Source organism: Oculina patagonica, chromosome 8 (genome assembly GCF_052425735.1).
Source record: "Oculina patagonica isolate OP01 chromosome 8, crgOcupat, whole genome shotgun sequence".
Classification (NCBI taxonomy): Eukaryota; Metazoa; Cnidaria; class Anthozoa; order Scleractinia; family Oculinidae; genus Oculina; species Oculina patagonica.
In genome coordinates, this window is record NC_135765.1 from 33,965,633 (window position 1) to 33,984,986 (window position 19,354).

General features: G+C 38.5%; 1 protein-coding gene and 2 long non-coding RNA genes across 3 annotated transcripts; all 3 read right to left on the minus strand.

Moving 5' to 3' along the window:
* Positions 1 to 151: 151 nt before the first annotated feature.
* LOC144662143 (uncharacterized) lies at positions 152 to 5,316 on the minus strand. Its single transcript, XM_078522899.1, has 3 exons — positions 5,192 to 5,316; positions 2,795 to 2,934; positions 152 to 317 (listed from the first exon to the last, which is right to left on the minus strand). The coding sequence occupies exons 1-3, from the start codon at positions 5,258 to 5,260 to the stop codon at positions 296 to 298; spliced, it is 231 nt and encodes a 76-aa protein (XP_078379025.1). The 5' UTR covers positions 5,261 to 5,316; the 3' UTR covers positions 152 to 295.
* Positions 5,317 to 7,434: 2,118 nt separating this feature from the next.
* LOC144663980 (uncharacterized) lies at positions 7,435 to 8,674 on the minus strand. Its single transcript, XR_013572710.1, has 3 exons — positions 8,405 to 8,674; positions 7,972 to 8,019; positions 7,435 to 7,838 (listed from the first exon to the last, which is right to left on the minus strand). It is a non-coding gene; the product is annotated as an uncharacterized LOC144663980 (long non-coding RNA).
* A 2,724-nt stretch (positions 8,675 to 11,398) lies between these two features.
* LOC144662146 (uncharacterized) lies at positions 11,399 to 19,223 on the minus strand. Its single transcript, XR_013572400.1, has 3 exons — positions 18,617 to 19,223; positions 15,086 to 15,177; positions 11,399 to 14,120 (listed from the first exon to the last, which is right to left on the minus strand). It is a non-coding gene; the product is annotated as an uncharacterized LOC144662146 (long non-coding RNA).
* Between the last annotated feature and the right edge of the window lie 131 nt (positions 19,224 to 19,354).

Genomic DNA, 19,354 nt, shown 5'->3' on the forward strand with positions numbered 1-19,354 from the left:
GCGTTGGTTGAGGATTGAATTTCAGAGTTTGCATATCACTGAAAACCGCAATAAAGGGTCAAGATTGTCTGTTTCAACTATATAACTTCTTTTGTCTTTCACTGTTTAATTTTCACTTTACAACACATTGTTTTAAAGTAGAGCAACTGGCTGCATTAAAAATTCAGTTGTATTTATTTACAAAATTGAACAATGAACAGATTGTCTGAGAATCTTTTTGATGCATAATATGTACAATATTATTTTTTTTCAAATTTTCACAACCTCTTCCACATTTTCTAGTAAGTTCTCTTTGTCATCTTATGCTCTTTGTTCTTCTGTGGAAGTAAAAAGTATCTATTAGAAATACTACAACGCACCAGAGGGTTGTCAGTCAACATTTGTTTTAGAATGTAATGTTCTCCTCCAACAATGAGAGCTGTGCATCTTTCCCATGTAATGTTCTCCTCCAACAATGAGAGCTGTGCATCTTTCCCATAGCAATTTTCTTGACTAATTAGGGACACTAAGATACCCAAATTCCCAGAAATTGTAGGTTACTATCATTTTAATTTATCATAACAGCATATTTGTGCTAACAAGTAGTCTTTCCATTCTGCAGGGTAAACAGTGGTTTACTTGTATTTGTATGCTGAAACGAGTACTACCGGTACTTATCTGTACAAAAACATGACACCAAAAATGGGGTATCCTAAGGTCTCTTTTATCATACAATTTTTTTTAGGATATGTTCTGAGAATTTAGTGCCAATATCATTTGGTGCTAAAACAAACAATTTTCTTAATATTATCATGACAGTAACGCTTTGTTAATGATCTTCTTGAATCTTCTCTTCACCTAACCACATGACAATCTATTTATCATTAGCAGTAGCATAACCCACTGACCGTCTATTGGGTAATCAGGCAATCTGATTGGCTACATAGGTGTCATCTATTGATCGATAGATGGCTCTTGGAGTGTGAACTTAGTTTTTCGCTGAACTTTATCAATCAAATCAATTATAGCGATATTCTGTGTTTAATAGATCAGTCAGTGGGTTATGCTAAAACAATTACAAGGGGGGGCCTCACCCCTCGCCAACTATCAGCTAATAGAAACCTCGAGCTCGCCGTCTTACTGTTAAATATATTTATAAGGAGAGGGGGTTACAAAGCCACAACTATCACTACACACACAACTACACTAATTTTACTGTATATTGTCAAGGTGACATGGGACAAGTTTATTATATAAACATCAGTGAGATACCAGGAAATCTTTCGCACGAAAAAATCATATCTTCACACGTGAAAATAACATGTTATTTTCACATGTGAAGATATCGATTTCGGAACATTTTCTGGCAAGTTCGCCCTGTTTCAATGCTTAATGAGCCAAAGAAATTTGATATTAAGTCGAAACATTTTCGGGTCTTCCTCGGCAATCTTCGGCAATCTTCGGATATCTTCGGAAATTTTCGGAAAAGTTCGGAAAATGTTCGGAAACATTCGTACGACCTTCGGACAACATTTTGCAAATCTTCGGAAATCTTCGGAAAATGGTCGGAAATCTTCGGAAAATCGTCAAAACATCGTAATTAGTAGGTTTATATAATAAACAGAATATTACATGGTTGCTTGGAGATATGAAATTTATCTTCTCGTGTTCAAATAAATATCCCACTCGTTCGCGTATCGATTTGGACACTCGAAGATAAATTTTATATCTCCGCGCAACCATGTAATATCCTCTATTTATTACACTGAGGTATCCCAGTACGACCCATTTAGAATGGACTGAGTACAAATATTGGTAGGGAATGAAGAATGGTCAAAGTTTGGACAAATCCACCTGGAGGATTCAATACATGCACAAGAAGTAAAAAAAAAATTCTAAATACAAGGAACATATAGCAGTTGATAATGAATCTATTATTTTACTGTTTAATATACTGAAGTCACATACAAACTTTCGATTCTGAAACTTATCTATAAGATCTACCATAATGACTCCCCCTCTTGCATGGCTCGACTTGTAACCAAGTTTCAACACTCGTACAATTTTAGAACAAAACATCTACTAATTCCCCCATCATTTAATACCAACTCCATGAAACTTTCAACATCTTACAGAGGGGCAGTGCTCTGGAACCTTTTACCATGAGTGTCACGAAGCAATATCCCTTAGGAGTTTTATAAAAATATGATCAACACGCCGAACATAATTAAAAATAGCAATTTTAACAACCTCTATTGTAAGAGTTCTTAGCGCTTTTTATCTTTTTATCGTTGTAACAATTTAGCAATTTAATTTATTTTTAGCGATATGTTTAGCGTTTTTACCTTAATATAGTTTAATGTTTTTATCTACTAGTATTAATGTTTTATTTACACACGACCCCACAAGCTATGTAGCTTTTTTACTCCATCATGTCTTAATAAAGGTTTTGATTGATTGATTGATTGATTAATATATAACACATGCAGATATTTTGCTCATAGCTCCAATAAAATACAATAGGCAATTTCAGAGTTTCCTTTTGTCTCTGTTTCAAAACATGCAAAACTTTTCACATGAAAATGAGTTGGATTTACATGAAAATGAATATGCAGATAAAAAAAATATATTGAATGGTTTCACACAAAGACTTGTTTTGACACTGAAGCAAAAGACAACTTGAAAAGGACTATTAAATAGTCCTTTTCGAGTTGTTTTTTGCTTCAGTAAGATATCAGCATCCAATAGGTGTATAGATTTATACATGTACAGTAATAATAGCATGTAACAAGTAAACGTAATTATTGGGACCCACCTGAAAAATGCTAAAATCTTGTTTGGAATTCTAAAAACAAACTTCATGGCTTCCTGTCTTCTTCTAAGAACTTGTCTGTCAGAGGTTACTCTTCTGTTGAATTCTGCAAATCTTCTATAAAGTCGTGGAAATCCATAATACTTGAAAGAAGATAAAAAAAAATAATCAGTCACATAATAAGTGGAATTTTTCAACTGCAACAAATTTATTACAGTCAACCTCTCCTTACGAACACCTCCATATTACGGACAGTACACTTGGTCCGAAAGAGGCAAAAATTCATTTCAACTCTACCTCTGTAATGCGGACACCTGAGCTATAAAACAGAAACGCTTCCATGTCCCTTTGGTGTCTGTATTAAAGAGGTTCAACTGTAGTAAATATTCAGAAGTGTTTCAGTCTCAAGTTGGAAAGATCAATTCTTTTTACTGATTATCATACTTTTCTTTTGAAGTCCCTTGAGTTATGCAATCAACAGACAACAAGATAAAACAGAGATTTCTTTCAGTGCTCGACACTAACGCTAGTACACTAGCCCAGGACTAGTAAAACTTCATGCTTGGCTAGTAAAAGTACTCTCCTACTAGCCCATAGACTAGTAAGATTCGTGGAAAAATAAATCAACTACAACTCTATAACTTGGGAAGTTTTTCTCCCAGAAACCTTCATCAGGATCTAGTTTCCATAGCTTGAGTAATTTAAACCACATCGCATACGGATTTATATCGTACGATCAACTCGCAAACCTGACGCCATCTTGGAAAAGACCCTCTGTCCTCGCTTCCATGAAACCCAAAAGGGACCTGGGAGAGAGCCATAATAAGTCGGCCATCTTGGGGCTTTCACGCGAGCGACTGCGCGAGCATGATTTTAAGCTTTTGAAAAACTTTACCTACAAGAAAACCGCCTTTAAGGGCCGATAATCGTGAGCCAGATTAACATTGTTCACCAGAGGACCACACACAGCATGAAGAGAAAAAGAAGTGTGATCCACGGTCAAGAAATTCTCAACCGAGTTGGATGATAGCATCGTTGCTGCGTCTCAGTGGAAAGGAAAGATGTATTTGTGTGGACTCAAAGAAATATAGTGCTAAGAGATTAGCTGATTCAAACTTGGCTGTTTTTTTTTTAAGGGGGGGTGGGGGGTGGGGCTAGTGACTTGTCCTTGTGGGCTAGTGATTATTTGTACCTACTAGCCAATTGCCTAGTATCCAAAAAAGTTAGTGTCGAGCACTGTCTTTGTTAGCTGAGAGAGAAGTTTATTGGTACAGCAAGCAAATCCTAAGCATGGCCGGGAGGGATGGGCAATGAAAAGGAAAAACCAAGTACAAGATCTAAGCACTAAATAATATTACCCTGTGGATACAAAGGCAACTGAGCTAAGCAGAAGGTTACCAGATAATAAATGACAAATCTATGGTTACTTGTTATTGCCTAATGGATATGGATTACAGTCAACTCTCTCTAAAACAGACACCTTTGGGACCAGCTCCAACTGTCCGGCTTAGAGAGGTGTCTGTCTTATAGGGAGTAAGTTAAAATAAAATGACTGAAAAAAAAAGTTGAATCACAAATATTCCTAGAAAATATACCCTCCCGTGGAAAAGCACTATTAGTCTTAAAAAATCAGCCAGTTACTGCATTGAACTATTTTTATGCCTCATCATGGCCCTTTACAATAAAAGGGCTAGGTCAAACAATTAAAAGCAATTTTATACATCACAATAATTAATACATACATGTAATTGTACAATAAAGTTAAATGTAAAATAAAGTATCAGCAGTTATTATATTTTAAGGTCGTTTGCCATAATTTTAGCCCTTTTATGTGAAGTATTTATTTCGGTAGATCATGCTTGTGTGCATGCACAGCAACTGTCAGTGAACCAACATTGTTCAAACCATTTACTTTATTATCATATATGGCATACGTAGTTAGAAACTTCTCTTATTTGCAAGATATTTATTCGCCAAGAAAGACACTCTGGACTCAGAAAGTTTCCACGAAGTAACGTTGACTACATGACTTGTCTATTTTCTGTTACAGAAAGCAGCGTGATGGATTTTATAACAAAATTGTAAGTGACGATGCATATTACGTCACCTCCAGATTATTAACAGATTCTAACTTCTTCTCAAATTTAAAACGACCTAAAACCAGGAAAGGTGAAACACTGGGCTACATTGTTGCACAACTTGAATAACACATCATTTACAAGCAGTAAGAGCAGTTTCCCCAAAGCTGAACTTCACAGCTGAAAATATAATATTGCGACTTCTATGACAATTGCAAGAAAGAACCGCCGATTTTACATCTTGTGTACAGCACATTTTAAGTCTCAACAGATTTCGAAATTGACAGAACGTAATCTAAGGGTAAAGATCGTTTGTACTTACCCTTCCTACAGCATATACAGTGACTTTTTTGCCTAGAGATACCGCTATAAGGGCTAAAATCTTCTCCATGAAATACGACTTTCGTCGGTTTGCACATGTTCTCGAGTGGACTTGGTCACCGCGCCTTCTTGTATGAAGAGATGGTCTGTGACCGCCGCTAAACTGACCAATGCGCATCAAGGACGAAAATAGCATCAGCAACACAGGATGGAATATATATGATCGAACAAAATAAACTCGAATTTATCCAGTTCTATCTAATAAAAGTGATTATTCATTAGACTGTGATAGTTGAACTATAAAGACCTTTTATGACGTAGATTCCTGCGCGAATTTCGATATAAACTCGCAATACACCGATATTCATACGTATTCTGGTTCGATTTCACGAATGGCAATTTCAACTTTCAGCATGTCAGTATTCTCCCCTTTATATACGTACAATATGTGCTTTTCTGAAGACTAGCATTAATTGTCAGGGTCTCAAAGGGGGGGGTCCCTGGAGCCCTGGAGCCCCGACATTTCTCCTTTGGAGCCCGGAGCCCGATCATTTTATTGACTGGAGCCCTGATCCTTTTTTGGCTGTGGAGACCGGAGCCCAAAGAAATTTTCTGTGGATCCCAGAGCCCAGCATTTTGAAATTTGATCATTCGCGATCCCAGACTGCATTTTCTTTTGTTTTATAACTGCATTTCGTATGTTTGTAAATTAATGAGACATTCGTCCTGCGTATTACACAAGAAGATTCTCCCATTCGGAAACTACAGTCCTTCGTGTGTCTATGAATTGCGATCGTAGTACTAAATTTCATTATGCCAAAACTTGTAGCCACCTCTTGGAAACCATGATCTAAGGTCAGATACCTATTGAATTCCGCGATTGATGTAGCTGTTTGCTCACGTTTTAACATCACACTCCAACAATGGCAGGCCTTGTCTGCCCCCAGTTTATATAAACAGACGGTTGCATCAAGCCGATCAGCTTCATTTAACCCGCTTGATGCACTCATCTCAGATTTAAAGAAACGACAGCAAAGCGAACTTCATCTTAGCTTTGACCAAAGATCAATGCCACATGAAAGATGTCAAGATGATACGTGGAATTTTCGGTCACATAGAGTAAGGCTTTCCACAAGTTGCTCGGCAACTTTTTGGCAACTTTTCATATTTCGAGCAACTTTTTCCCCTTCGAGCAACTTGTTGCATTTTGAGAAATTTCCAGACCGAAGATCTCCGAAGATTATCCGAGTGTTGTTCAAAGGCCATACGAACGTTTCCGAAGATCAACGAAGTTTGCCGAACATTTTCGAGGAACATCTGAAGACGTTTCAACTTTCGGCTCATTCTACATTAAAACATTACAAAACTCGCCAGCAAACATGACGTCATCGATATCTTCACTATTTTTCTCAGTTAACGAAATCCTTGTTATTTAACAAATTTTCCCACTTTTTAATCCACTTTTAATAGTTGGAGACATGAGAACCGGCTTCTTGGGTTTAAAAAACTCACGAAAACTGGTCGGAATTGCGGACATTTTAATTTGCGGACTCGATTATGCGTTGCAAAATAATTTTTAGTGCATGCATAGTGGAGCCCGGAGTCCGAAAGCAGATGATATGGAGCCCTGGAGCCCTGCATTTTTTAGTCCGGAGCCCTGGAGCCCTAAACCCCTTTGAGACCCTGAATTGTAGTTTCAGCTTACAGCGGCAACAGGTCAGTTTAGCCTTCGACTATAAGGAATCTTTCATTTTTATGTGGTAGGAGCAGTTTTAGGACTTCTACAACCTCGTTCCTAGGGTCTCTCTCTCACCGCCCCCAATAGCGAGAGGAGAAATTGAAATTGTCTCCTCTCGCTCTTGGGGGCGGTGAGAGAGAGACCCTGGGAACGAGGTTGGGACTTCTAGTCTAAATCCAAAGGTTTATATTAGGAGAGAAAATTGAAACGATCGAACTTCAATTCCTTTAGCAGTCCATGGTTGAAAATGATAAAAAAGAGGCTACAGTCAAAGCTCTCCTTGGAAACCCTATGCAAGCGACCAGCTCTAGTTACGTCCAAAATGTGAAACCCTGTTTGAGCTGTCACTCAAACTGCGTAATTAAAATCTCCCATAAGCGACCGCTCCCGTTAGCGAATGCGACCACCTTCTGGAATTACCAACTGGTCTTTTCCTTTGATTTTAGCACTCGTAATGCACCAGTCAATATAAACCCCCGCACCCCCCCCCCCCGGCCGGGACATAGCGGGGCATTTGACAGGAACTTACATCAAAAGTTGTTTAACGCCCCGCACCCTGTGGCAGTTTTTATGTTCTAATGGGAATAAATACTCCCGCCCAAGTGCCCCGGTCCTTTCGGAAATAGCGTCAGCTTAATAATTTATAGCCAATGGATTTAAAAAAATAAAAAAACAAACAAAGATACTGTACACAACAAGAACGTTTATTAAAAATAGTAAAAATGGTGATACAGATCGACATTCATTCACTTTCCACAGCCATCGCATAACAATGAGGTAGAACACCGAGGAGCTTGAACACCAACACACTGTGCATGGTACTGGCCAATGAGACAGTCTCTGTTAGAGCATTGCAGTACCAGGCCACACTCCACCTGCTTACAAATACAGATGATCTCTGCACCAGGGTCTACACAAAACAAAAATAAAAGTTTAGTAATGATCTACAATGTAGCTAATGCTTGCTGATATTGAGACTGTTCCGGTATCCAAAAAACAGCAATCAATAATATATCACAAATATATCTACATCGAGTACCAACCTTGGCAATTATCACAGTACCAGTGTCCTGGTGGCTCTCTCATGATTCCTACACATGGATAGTGGAACCATTCAATTGGACATTGTTTGTTGTCACACGCAATCATATCACCAAACTCTGGTTGTTGACAAAAGCAGTAAACGTCTTCCTCCAATCTGTCCTCAATTTCTGCTGTTTCTTCATTTTGGTTTCCTGTAAACAAAACAATAATATTATTATTTGTAATTAAGATATGCAAACACAGTTGGTTGAGTGGAAAAGCACAATAAACAACAAACAACAGAAAAGTGAAACACAATGTAGGGTGCTGATCTGGTAATGTTCCACGTTTTTGAATAAGTTTTACGTTACAAATTAGCGAGGATACTAACCTTTCTCTCTTCGATCGCAATCCGCCATTGACGCCATTGCTATCAAGGTCCAATATCTCGACCCAGTCTTCTCTGAAAATTATCGTGCCAGTCTTTCCGCTGTCAGAGGAAAATGCCCCGCTCCATGCCCCGGCTGATTTAGTACGAAGTTCAAAAGCTTTCAAAAGCCCCGGTAGCCGTGCCTCTCAGTGTCGTCAAATCACTTCAAATTCCCCGCTAATGCCCCGCTATGTCCCGGCCGGGGGGTGCGGGGGTTTATATTGACTGGTGCATAAACAACCGGTCAAAGATTCTGATTAGTTTTAGCCAACACTTTACTGAAAGTATGCACAAATTGATCACATTACCGGAATATAGCATTGCCAAATAATGTTGGCTGACAAAGATATAAGCACAAGATGACCCACGGCTGAAATTTGATACTAAAAGGTCAGGTACGCGACCAACCTCCATTGTTTTCGCGTATGTTTGCTTACGAAAGCTCAATTTTGTAAACCGGCAGTTCTACTCGAGTCCCCGAAGTGATCGCTTCCGAGAGCTTCGACTAGTACTGTATTGGAAGAAATCTTTATGTAAGAAGCCAAAAACGCAGGGGAAGATATCTATAACATAGCATCACCTTATTGTTTACAGATTTCCTCGTGCTTTTTGTTTGTTTAATTTCTTTTTTTGCTTATTCAGGTATAAACGTTGAAGGAAAGAGGCACAGATTGCAAGCTAACAAAGGCGTTATATAAATGAAGAAAAACTTTAATTAATCCTACTTCAAATTAAATTGCAACTTGTAGACTAGCCTGTCACAGACTGTTTACACCGCCGACTATATTAAGTGTTTTTTAGGAACACGGAGTTAAACGTCTGGCTGTACCACACGCTACCAGTAAACCAACACTTGATCCTTGATATTCATAGCAGGTCTTACAATACTCAGCTTTGGACATTCTTTTAACCGCATTGACTGCTAGTATCTCACTACTATGAAAAAATAGTACGCAAAATAAGAAATACCGTTAAAGCTGTTTCATTGTCATTCGTATGTTTTATCTCCTTTAGTTTGTTTTCATCAGGAATGCTCTTTCATTTCTCATAATCCAGTTAACCAAAGAACTAATATAAAGTGAAAACATAATCATCGCAAATGCAGTTGCAGTTAAAGCACTTACAAATAAAGCACGAAGAAACGTCGAATTTGTGCCGAAAATAAAATTTTAAAGTCGAACGGAAGAAATTTTATATTCTAAGGGAGAAATTTTTAATTTTTTTTCTCAGTAATTCGACATTTATTGAGTACGCTTATTGAGTACGTCTCTATCAGCTTCTATCTATTTAAGTTCATCCAGGTCATTATCACTTCGATCTAGTTGTACGATCTTTCTCAACGCCAGTCCCCCATAGCTCATGCACTAGGTGGGTTTGACCCCCTTTGGGGCTCAGAAATTTTATTTTTTGAGTAAATTTGACTTGAATACGCTTCATTATTTATACAATTGTCAATTTTATTCTAATCATAACCCGATTTATCAACTTCAAAGAAGCATGAAAGTACGTACCGGGGGTTTCAACGGGATTTGAACACATATCCCCTACGGTGTTTGTTTCTTTACTACAAAATCAATCCAACATTCATATATCTTTTTATTCCTGTGCATCACTTCTCAAGAAATAGCGACATCGAATTATAACTATCCAAAACTAAGAACAGATCTGAGGTATCTTGGAGGATGGTTCATCACTGTATCAAGGTACAATTTCTCTTTACTGTCCTCCAAATATCTTATTGTAATGGTTGAGAGAATTCGTTATGCAGTAGAACCCCTTATAAAATGACCATCGATGGGCCATAAAAATTGGTTCTATAAACAGTCTAGGTGGTCGTGTTAACAAGATAGGTTCAAATCGTGGTTACTAGTAGCAACTTGCTTTGAATGACGTCAAGACAGGTGAAACTTTTGTTTGCAGTACGGCGAACACGACTAAAACACTCAAATTAAATGCTATATTTGGAGAGGAAGCCACATCGATCAGCTTTAACTGGTTTTCATGCGGGTCCTCTACCCAGTTCGAATTGGAATTTGGAAATGTTTGCATTTTGGGGGGGGGGAGGAAAACCGGAGAACCCGGCGAAAAACCCTCGGAGCAAGGCGAGAACCAACAACAAACTCAACCCACATATGGCGTCTGGCCGATATCGAACCCGGGCGACATTGGTGGGAGGCGAGTGCTCATCACTGCGCCATCCCAGCGTCCCTTATTTTAACTGAAAACATTTTTTTCGTATTGTCTTTCGTCACTTAACTCACTAGGGCCACTTTTTGGCCAGGACAAAAGTGCAAAAGATTAGCAAAGTTTTATCTGAGAAACCCTTTTGATCTGAATAGCTCTTGTTAGTGCGACCGGCGACCACCTTGTGGAGACCCTGACCATTATTTTCTTTTTAAAGTCACCGCATTTGTTACAGCTTTGTACTCCAAAAGGCGATCTTTGGACTTGTTAAGGTTGCTTCGAAGCGGTCGGATAAAAGGGGATTTGCAGATTGAAGCAATTGACTGAGGTTTCTTTTGGGCCACAAAAGTCGTTGAAACTTGGTAGTCGTCTTTTAAGCTAAATACTATTGACACTTTAATAAAGTCCTTCATTCATTCTACTGTTCATCAACAAAACAATGATCACACATCAATCCCTAGCTTATTACAGAATATGTAGTTTAACGATGTAAATAACAAAGAATATTTACAGAAAGAGGGAAAGACAAGTTTACATATTAGTAATATATTAGTTTAGCACGCGACCTCACAATCATTGTGCTTAAAGGAGCTCAGTCACGGACAACTCATCTTGAAAAAACTGGCAAGTTTTATCAAGTTTGTCGTTCGTAATCCGGCTGTCTTAATCTTCGTCAGTCGAAACCATCCTTGGTTATTTTCGCGTTTCGTTTACTCCTTTGTTGTTTTCCTACATTACACAACTATTATTTTGAGGTTTCCTTCAATTTGGAAATAATCAGAAAAATGACTTAAAATCTCGTGACCATGTTCCTTTAAAATCGTGTTTAAATAAAGGATGATGATGATGATGATGATGATGATGATGATGATGATGATGATGATGATGATAACTTTTACCTTATTGTAGGATATGTTTACAACGAGGTTTCGAGATTTCTTGAGTAAGTAAAGTAAGTAAAAACTTTATTTCCGTGTCTACGTATTTAGCCCTTGTGGTCTAATTTGGGACACCAATTAAAAATACCGAAATACTATAATACTTAAAAAATACTTAGTCTAAGAGTATTTTTCCTCACAAACCTTTTATAATACAGTAAAAAACCAACGTTAAAGACAGAGACCAACCTAACGACAGACAGGGAGCGATTTATAAGATCAAATGCTCCGACTCCAAACCTCCTACATCGGAGAGACCGGTAGAAACCTTAACACGAGACTGACTGAACACAAACGAGCGACAAGAAATGGTGATGTCAACAATCTCATTTCTGAACACCATCGACTTACTAACCACAAAATCGACCGGGACTCTGCTGAATGCCTAACCTACAGTACTAACTATTTTCAACGACTGACTCTAGAAAGCTGGTACACAAACCCCGACACAAACTTAGAACAGATGCCTATTAACAGATGTCAACAACTACCGGCACCTTACAAACGACTTATTCACAACGTAAACAGGACCGACAAACAAACCGCAAACAGTACTACTTAATTTGACTAACAATAGACGGAACAGAACAACTTAATTTGACTGACAATAGCCGGATCGAAACTGACCAATTACTGTTGACAAACTTTACACCAGTCTTACAGCCAATAACATCACGGCTAAACTGACCAATCAACTTCAACGGACCAGACTTATAACATCATCGACTGACAACAACTTTTCACTTGACTCTGCAGATGACTTCCGCTCAGGTTGTCGAAACGTCAGTCACCAACAACAGTTCTTCTCAGAACTTTTCTCACCCAGAACGATCACACTATACGAACTACAAACCTTTTATAATTTGCGTCATTTACTTAAACTTACAATCAGATGCAAATACACTCGAAGCAGTTGGTTTTACGCACTTTAAAAGCTCTGAAGAAAACAAAGTCTATGATTCTCCATTCCCAATTAGTTTTGTACTGATGCAGCTTTTTTTAGGAAACGTGATGGAACGGGAGAAGGCGAATAGTTCTAATACATTGTTTGCTATTTGAAAAAATAAATTTATAAAAGTGGTAATCGTTAAACTAAAAGTAAAATTGTTCCAAGCTGAATATCATACGGATAATTCACAGTTTCTTTCAGTGGGTAGTGGTTTGCATTGACGTGTCTCAAGAAAGTAGCGACACGTTTCTACTCTTTTCTTATGTGGTGTGTTAGTGTATGGCTAAGAAACATGAAGTACAATGGCGTTCCCGGGTAGTAGTCTAAGCTTCTACAGTTGGGGAAGAAAATAAGTGGTACCTTTTACGTAAGATGCATGGGAGCGTCTGTTCAAGATGTTTAAGGTATTAATAAACTCAGAAACACATACAGTAGCTATAGGATGACCATTACTGGAAATAATAAGACAACCAAGGCTGCCTTGTTTGAGTTTTTTGAAGAACTTCAATATAAGTGAATAATTATATCTTAATTGACCACTCACACAATGAAGCTTTTTTAAACAAACACTGAAACAAATTAATATTATTGTAAATGAACAAACATGGTCAAAAATCCCATCCGGAAGGATGCAGACCAGTTGGATATTTACAGGCGTAACCAAGGAGTTGAAATCGGGACTTCCAAGAACAACACAAGCTAGTGGTGAAAATGGGATTTGAACTCATGACCTCCGGATTTCAAACCCATGCAGTCAGTACTCGAACCACTCCGCGGCCAGCTTGCGGGTTAGAGTTAATACATGGTGTTTGAAAGTAGCTTTACCAGTTTGTCTTTATATTAGCAGCTTGGTGCACTCTTTTATCAGTTTTGGTATTTCGGTCGTGAGGACATCAGATTACTTGTCGTGGAACTTACTATCATTCAGCTGCCTCATGCATTCACTGATGTATCAGTTGTAATCCATAATTACAGTGCAACATCTCTTATCCGCGGATTTAACTGCTATATTTACACGTTTCTGTAGTTGCTGTATGGCTTCGCGTTGTTTTGTTATATTATCGAGAATGTGGACAGGCTTGGAAGGCATCAGATCTTACTTGACTGCATTAACGACTGACAATGTGTCGATTACGCTAGGAGGAGTCCAAGACTTTTTTGCACCTGACGGGTTAGAATCAGGATGTTATTGTTTGATCTTCGCTGTAGAAAACTTCTTTGAGCCGTACGCGCCTCGTTGACGTCTCCTTAGGGAATTGGTCATAACAAGTGTACTCGACGAGGACCCACCTTGTGTAGAGGAAGGAAGGCTATGCAAGATACCACCTGTCTGACAAGTCAAACGCGGCCAAAATTTATTGGCCTTAAAATTTAAGCTGAGACTTTCATATTCGGTGTGCATATAGCTTGTATTGCTAGCGAAATGGCCTAAGGAGGTTTGAATCTTCTTCTTAGTTCCTACTCGTGATAGAGTGGGGGCGATACAAACAAGACAACATCTTTTAAGGTGGGGAAGGTGGGCACATGAAGAGACCACCTGTCTTTTTGAAGAGTGGTGGGTCCTATCTGAATACAATAGTTTTGACCACTTCCCTTATACTTTGGATAATTTCATTCGCTGAAGGGTAGGGACGTAAGTAAGTCAACAAGAAAGCACTTTCATCTCGGCTGTTGAGAGTTGAACATAAGATAGTTTAATGACGGTTTTATCAGCTGTAAAGACGCTGACACGTACATGAAGGGACATGTATCAAAGACAAAGTCACAACATGTATTCCCACAAGTCAATGTAGCAGGGACATGTTGCAGAAGCACGTCCCATTGTTGAACAATGACATGTGTCGCTGCAATGTGCTCCTGCAATATTTTCTTGTGTGTGTACATGTTGTGATTTTTACCCTGCAAACATGTCCCTCTGTGTCAGCACCTTACAGTAGAGCAGATGATGATGATGATCAAAGAGGGGTGGTGTTTAGCAGATATTTTGTTTGCTATTTTATTTTAGCCCAAGGATTTTGCATAGTGGGTGGGGCGAGAAAAAAAATCATCAAAGAATTCTACACCTTACCCAGTGTCATTGTTTTTATTTTTTTTCAATGTGTTTATTTTTTTAGTGGACTTAGAGGGATGCCTAGCCACCAGATTTCCCCTCCTCTTGGGTCTGCCAATGTATGCAATGGCTAGCTCTTTGTTAGCGCACTCACCACTGCACTTTTTATTAATTGGTCTGGGTTTGGGAGCAGGTTAGGTTATAATTTCCCCAGATGTTCAGATGCTCATCTGATAGCTTACTAAAAAGTATTTCCCACCTTTAGTTTAATAGTTTAATATAATGCCGCTGGGGGGGGGGGGAGGAGGCCGGGCATAGGCAGGGGATTTAACAGCAATTGTTTGCCCATAGTGGGGATTTTTGACCGTTTTAATGTCCTTTCTTACAACATTTTATTTAAGTCTAGTGACTCTTTTGAACATCCACAATTGCCTGGGGTTGGGCATTTGAACAGAAAGTCTCAGCAAAGTTCAAATGTTCGGCCTATGCCCAGCCTCCCCCCCCCTCCAGCGGCTTAACACTGATAGGTGCATAAGTCACCACCTAAAAAAAGTTTGACAAAGCCTTGTGACTAAATAATAACCTAGTGCTGGTTAACTTTCAGATGTTTGTGGCGTGTGGTTTCTATTCACCACTGCAGGCCTCATCGTCACTCCAACGGATACTGGTAAAGGTCTACTTGATACCAGATCAATGGCAGCTGAAAAATAAAAAATTAATGAATTAAATAATTAGTTAATTAATAACACACCGGCCCCTCCCCAACCCCTCTTAGGCGCAACTCCCATGTGAATGAGGTTCAGAATCTCCTCATCTTATTTAGCAATGTAAACAAGTTTAGGATTTTGGTGTCAGGTTGTTCAGGAAGGAAATGCCACTGTTTTACCCATCAAGGTATCTTTAAAGGTTGCACGCAAATAAATAAATACTAGTTATGCAACGCTTTCGAGTGGTATACCGTGGAATATCCCACGAGTCACTTGTATTTTCGCGGTATACACACGAGCCTTTAGGCGAGTGTGTATACGAAGAAAATACAAGTGACAAGTGGGATATTCCATGGTATACCACGAAAAAGTGTTGTGTAACTATTTTATACCATGCCATAGAAAATAAGCTGACTAAATTTCGCCGGGACAAAAGATCGCAGTGCACGATGGGAAGGTTGAGTTGAATACCGTCGAATATACAACGGCTTTTCTGTACTCTGATTGGCTGTATTTTCTATGGCATGGTATAAATGAATATATACGTTATCAGTATGGATTTTCTGGCTGTAAATAAATTGCAGACGTCTCTCTCGCGAAATGCCAAACCGGCCAGGAGCGATCAGAGGCAGTTGTAGTCACAGGCTAAAAATAACACTGTGTTGTGGTTTAGTTTGACTTGGCATGGTGAAGTTTCATAAATTATCCATACCTCCCCCACGAAAGGGATTTTTCCTAAGACCCATACCCCTCCCCCCCCCCCCCGTCACCCCTCTGGAATATCCAATTAAGCCCTATACATTTCCTTAAAGTTTTTGGCCTTTGAGACTTTTCAATCCCTGTTGAGGGGGGAGTATGGACATTTTCTGGAACCACACGTGAAACCTTGAAATGTTCTTCTTCGAGTGTAGGACAAAGTAAAAAATCTGAGTGCTCGAACTCAGCCTTTCTCACACTGGTCGGCTGCTGTAATTACCACTGAACCACATGGAGACAGGGGGCCCCCACAAGTTCAATATTTTTGGCCAATGATTTTGTCCTTGGGGAGCAGGTTTTGGACTAATTATTTTTAGAAAAATGTACAATATAGCATTGGTGGATAGCGCTGTTGGTGCACTCTGATTGGCTACTCAAACTCCCGATACCCTTTGTTATTATTCAACAAATGCGCGCACTGCCCATATATGGCCAAATGTTAACGTTACCGTAATGATTCGATTAAGCGCCCGGGGCGCTTATTTACTTTTGGCACCACAAGGGAGGGTGCTTATTCGGGACAGGGCGCTTATTTAATTTTTTGAGAAACAACCAAATGTTCAAAACAAAACTTCAATAAATATTAAAATAAGTAACAATAACAGAAACTGCACGCAGTAACAAATTGTTGAAAGTTCAGTTACTTTTAAAAGAATTGTTCATTTTAGCAGTAAATATATACATGTACGGTACGGTGAATGTTCATGAGTGAATGTTCACGTCTATTCCACGTTGATGACTTCAGTAGGCGCAGTTATTCACAATAGGGGCACTTATTAGAATAGGGGCGCTTATAAGAACGGGGGCGCTTATTAGAATGGGGGCGCTTATTGGAATAGGGGCGCTTATTGACAAGAAACATTCGAAGGGGGCGCTTATTCGTAAAGGGACGCTTATTATATGGACTACCTAAATTTTTGATAGATCACCTACAAAATGTCCAGAATGCTGGAGCTCGCGTTATTACTCGTACAAAGAAATAGGATCATATCAAGCCCATCCTAAGGCAGCTACACTGGCTCACAATAAGTCAGCGCATTAACTACAAGATACTACTTTTAACCTACAAAGCGCTTAATGGCCAGGCACCGAGCTACATTACTGAGATGCTAGAGCCTTATGTACCAACCAGGAATCTACGATCCTCCTCTAAAAACTTACTAAAAATACCATCTGTGAAGTTAGTAAGCTATGACCATAGGTGCTTCTCTTTTGTAGCACCTAGCCTATGGAACTCTCTCCCGAACTATATAAGAGAGAGCGGCTTGCTATCAGATTTTAAGACTTGTATAAAGACATACCTTTTTAACAAATTTTATAATTAGACTTTTAGTTAGTCAGTTAACCAGTAAATTAGATAGTTTAGTTAGACAGTTAGTTAGTTACTTAGTTAATTAGTTAAGTTAGCTAATGAGTTAGTTTTTCATTTTAAGGCTTTAATGATTCCTAGTTTTATTTCCATTTTTACAGCTTAGCTATTTTATTTGTTAGTATTCCCTTTTATCACTGATGTAAATTTTTTAAGTAAATTTCATTTTTAATAATATTTTACTGTAAAGCGCCATGAGCCATGGATATGGCGCTAAATCGAATCATTACGGTATCTGTCATCTGTACATAACAGATATCCTGCGATATACGTGGGTTGCAAAGATTCGTCCGAAGTCTTGTAAAGCGCTGCATAATTACAGTTTTTCTATCTGCAAAATGTGATTTGCTGACAATTTGTTGAATGATAAAACATAAAGTACATCGATTATCCTGCTCAATCTTGAGGAATATTGTCTGATTTTTGCCAACTCAGCCTACGGCCTCATCGGCTAAGTATCAGGCGATATTCCGCGCGATTTCATAGGATAATTGTTAACTATTTACCTCTGACCCTCTCACGGGCAAAAATTGTAATTGTTGACAGGAATAAATGAGTTAAATATTATACTTTTTGGGTTATTTTATTACACCATTTTAGTATATACTTAAACAGCTATTCACCTCGGTTAGCAGTGCATATTTACCTCACCTCCACTTCAATGAATAGTTGTTAATTATGACCTGTAAGCATAGTCTACTAACTATGCTGTCAGGCAAGAATTTAGTTTTAAACTTGTCATGTAATTTGATTTAAGCAAAATGTTGAGAAAATTATGAACTGGAATTTACCACATGAAATCACTGTTTTATTGTCCTTGAACAACGGTGATCTAGGACACCCCCCCCCCCCCCCCAAATTATAACGCCTTCCACTATAGAAGTTAAGTGCGTGACCGAATTATCAGTTCAATTCACATGACATCTGTTTTAATAGCAGTAAAATTTTTACGTGCTAGTGTTTAGCAGCTTTTATTATGCTGTACGGAATTATTTAAATTTAAAATACTACGGATTAAGCCAACGTGTGGAACAATTGTAATAAAAATAGTAGGCCAAAACTGAAATAAAATTTAGGAAATTCTTATTTTGTAAGTTATAATTTTTGACATCGATCGTTAAAATCGTTCTGTCTTTCTCATATCAATACATAAACGTCTTTGGCCTCAACATGCTAGCTAAAGAGGCAGGGATTTCTGTGTTAGAAGATAATAAAAGGCCGAGCTTTTTGCCCGGTTTCTTGGCCACATGCAAAATTATAACATAATAACAAAATGATTTACTCACGTCTGCCATTGCGTGACAGTCCCCTACAGTTCCAGGAATTAGGGACTTTTTTCTCGGAATGCAATTACATCACTTCAATTTGTCGATGATATTCCACGAGCTTTCAAAACTAATTACAGCTTAACAAAGACATTAAGTTGCTATCTATCCATAAACCGTGAAATTTCCTTCGTCTGAAAACCAAGCTAACCGCTTTGAAGTGAACCTTTTCAATCGTGTTTCACTCATTTGAACGAACAGGCGAGCTCAGTCGCTCCAGTCTCCACGCGGAAATAAAATGACGCCTGGTGAAATCGTGTATTCGGGGATTTTTTATCGTTTTGAGTCACAAATCGTACAATGTTTCTTAATTTCTATTCTATTTTTACAATGAAAGCAGTTGCCAAGTTACGTGACCACAACTATGAAAGGGAAAGCCCCAGAACGAAGAAATATTTCCATTCCATTATGGAGAAATGTTTCTATTTCATTTTAAAAACCCATTACAGCGACACAAAATTATCGCTGAAGGTCGAGTCAAAAGGATTTGGAAGAAAGAATTCTCGATCAAACTTATAGCTCAAGTCGATAATAATAAACTTAAGGTTTTGTTTACAATAAAAAAGCAAATATTGGCGTGCTTTCGAAAGGGAAATTTCACTGCTTTCCAACCGTGTGTTGTGTGATGAATTCATCTAAGAATTATTATCTAGTTACTGTGCATTTGTTATAGCGATCACACCCTTTCTCTTGCT

Bases quoted from the DNA above. Each gene is read 5' to 3' on its own strand.
- LOC144662143 (XM_078522899.1), bottom strand. From the start codon at position 5,260: ATGGAGAAGATTTTAGCCCTTATAGCGGTATCTCTAGGCAAAAAAGTC. The intron at 2,935-5,191 runs GTAAGTACAAAC...TCTTCTTTCAAG, and splicing joins CTGTATATGCTGTAGGAAGG to TATTATGGATTTCCACGACT. The intron at 318-2,794 runs GTGGGTCCCAAT...TTACTTCCACAG, and splicing joins AAGATTTTAGCATTTTTCAG to AAGAACAAAGAGCATAAGAT.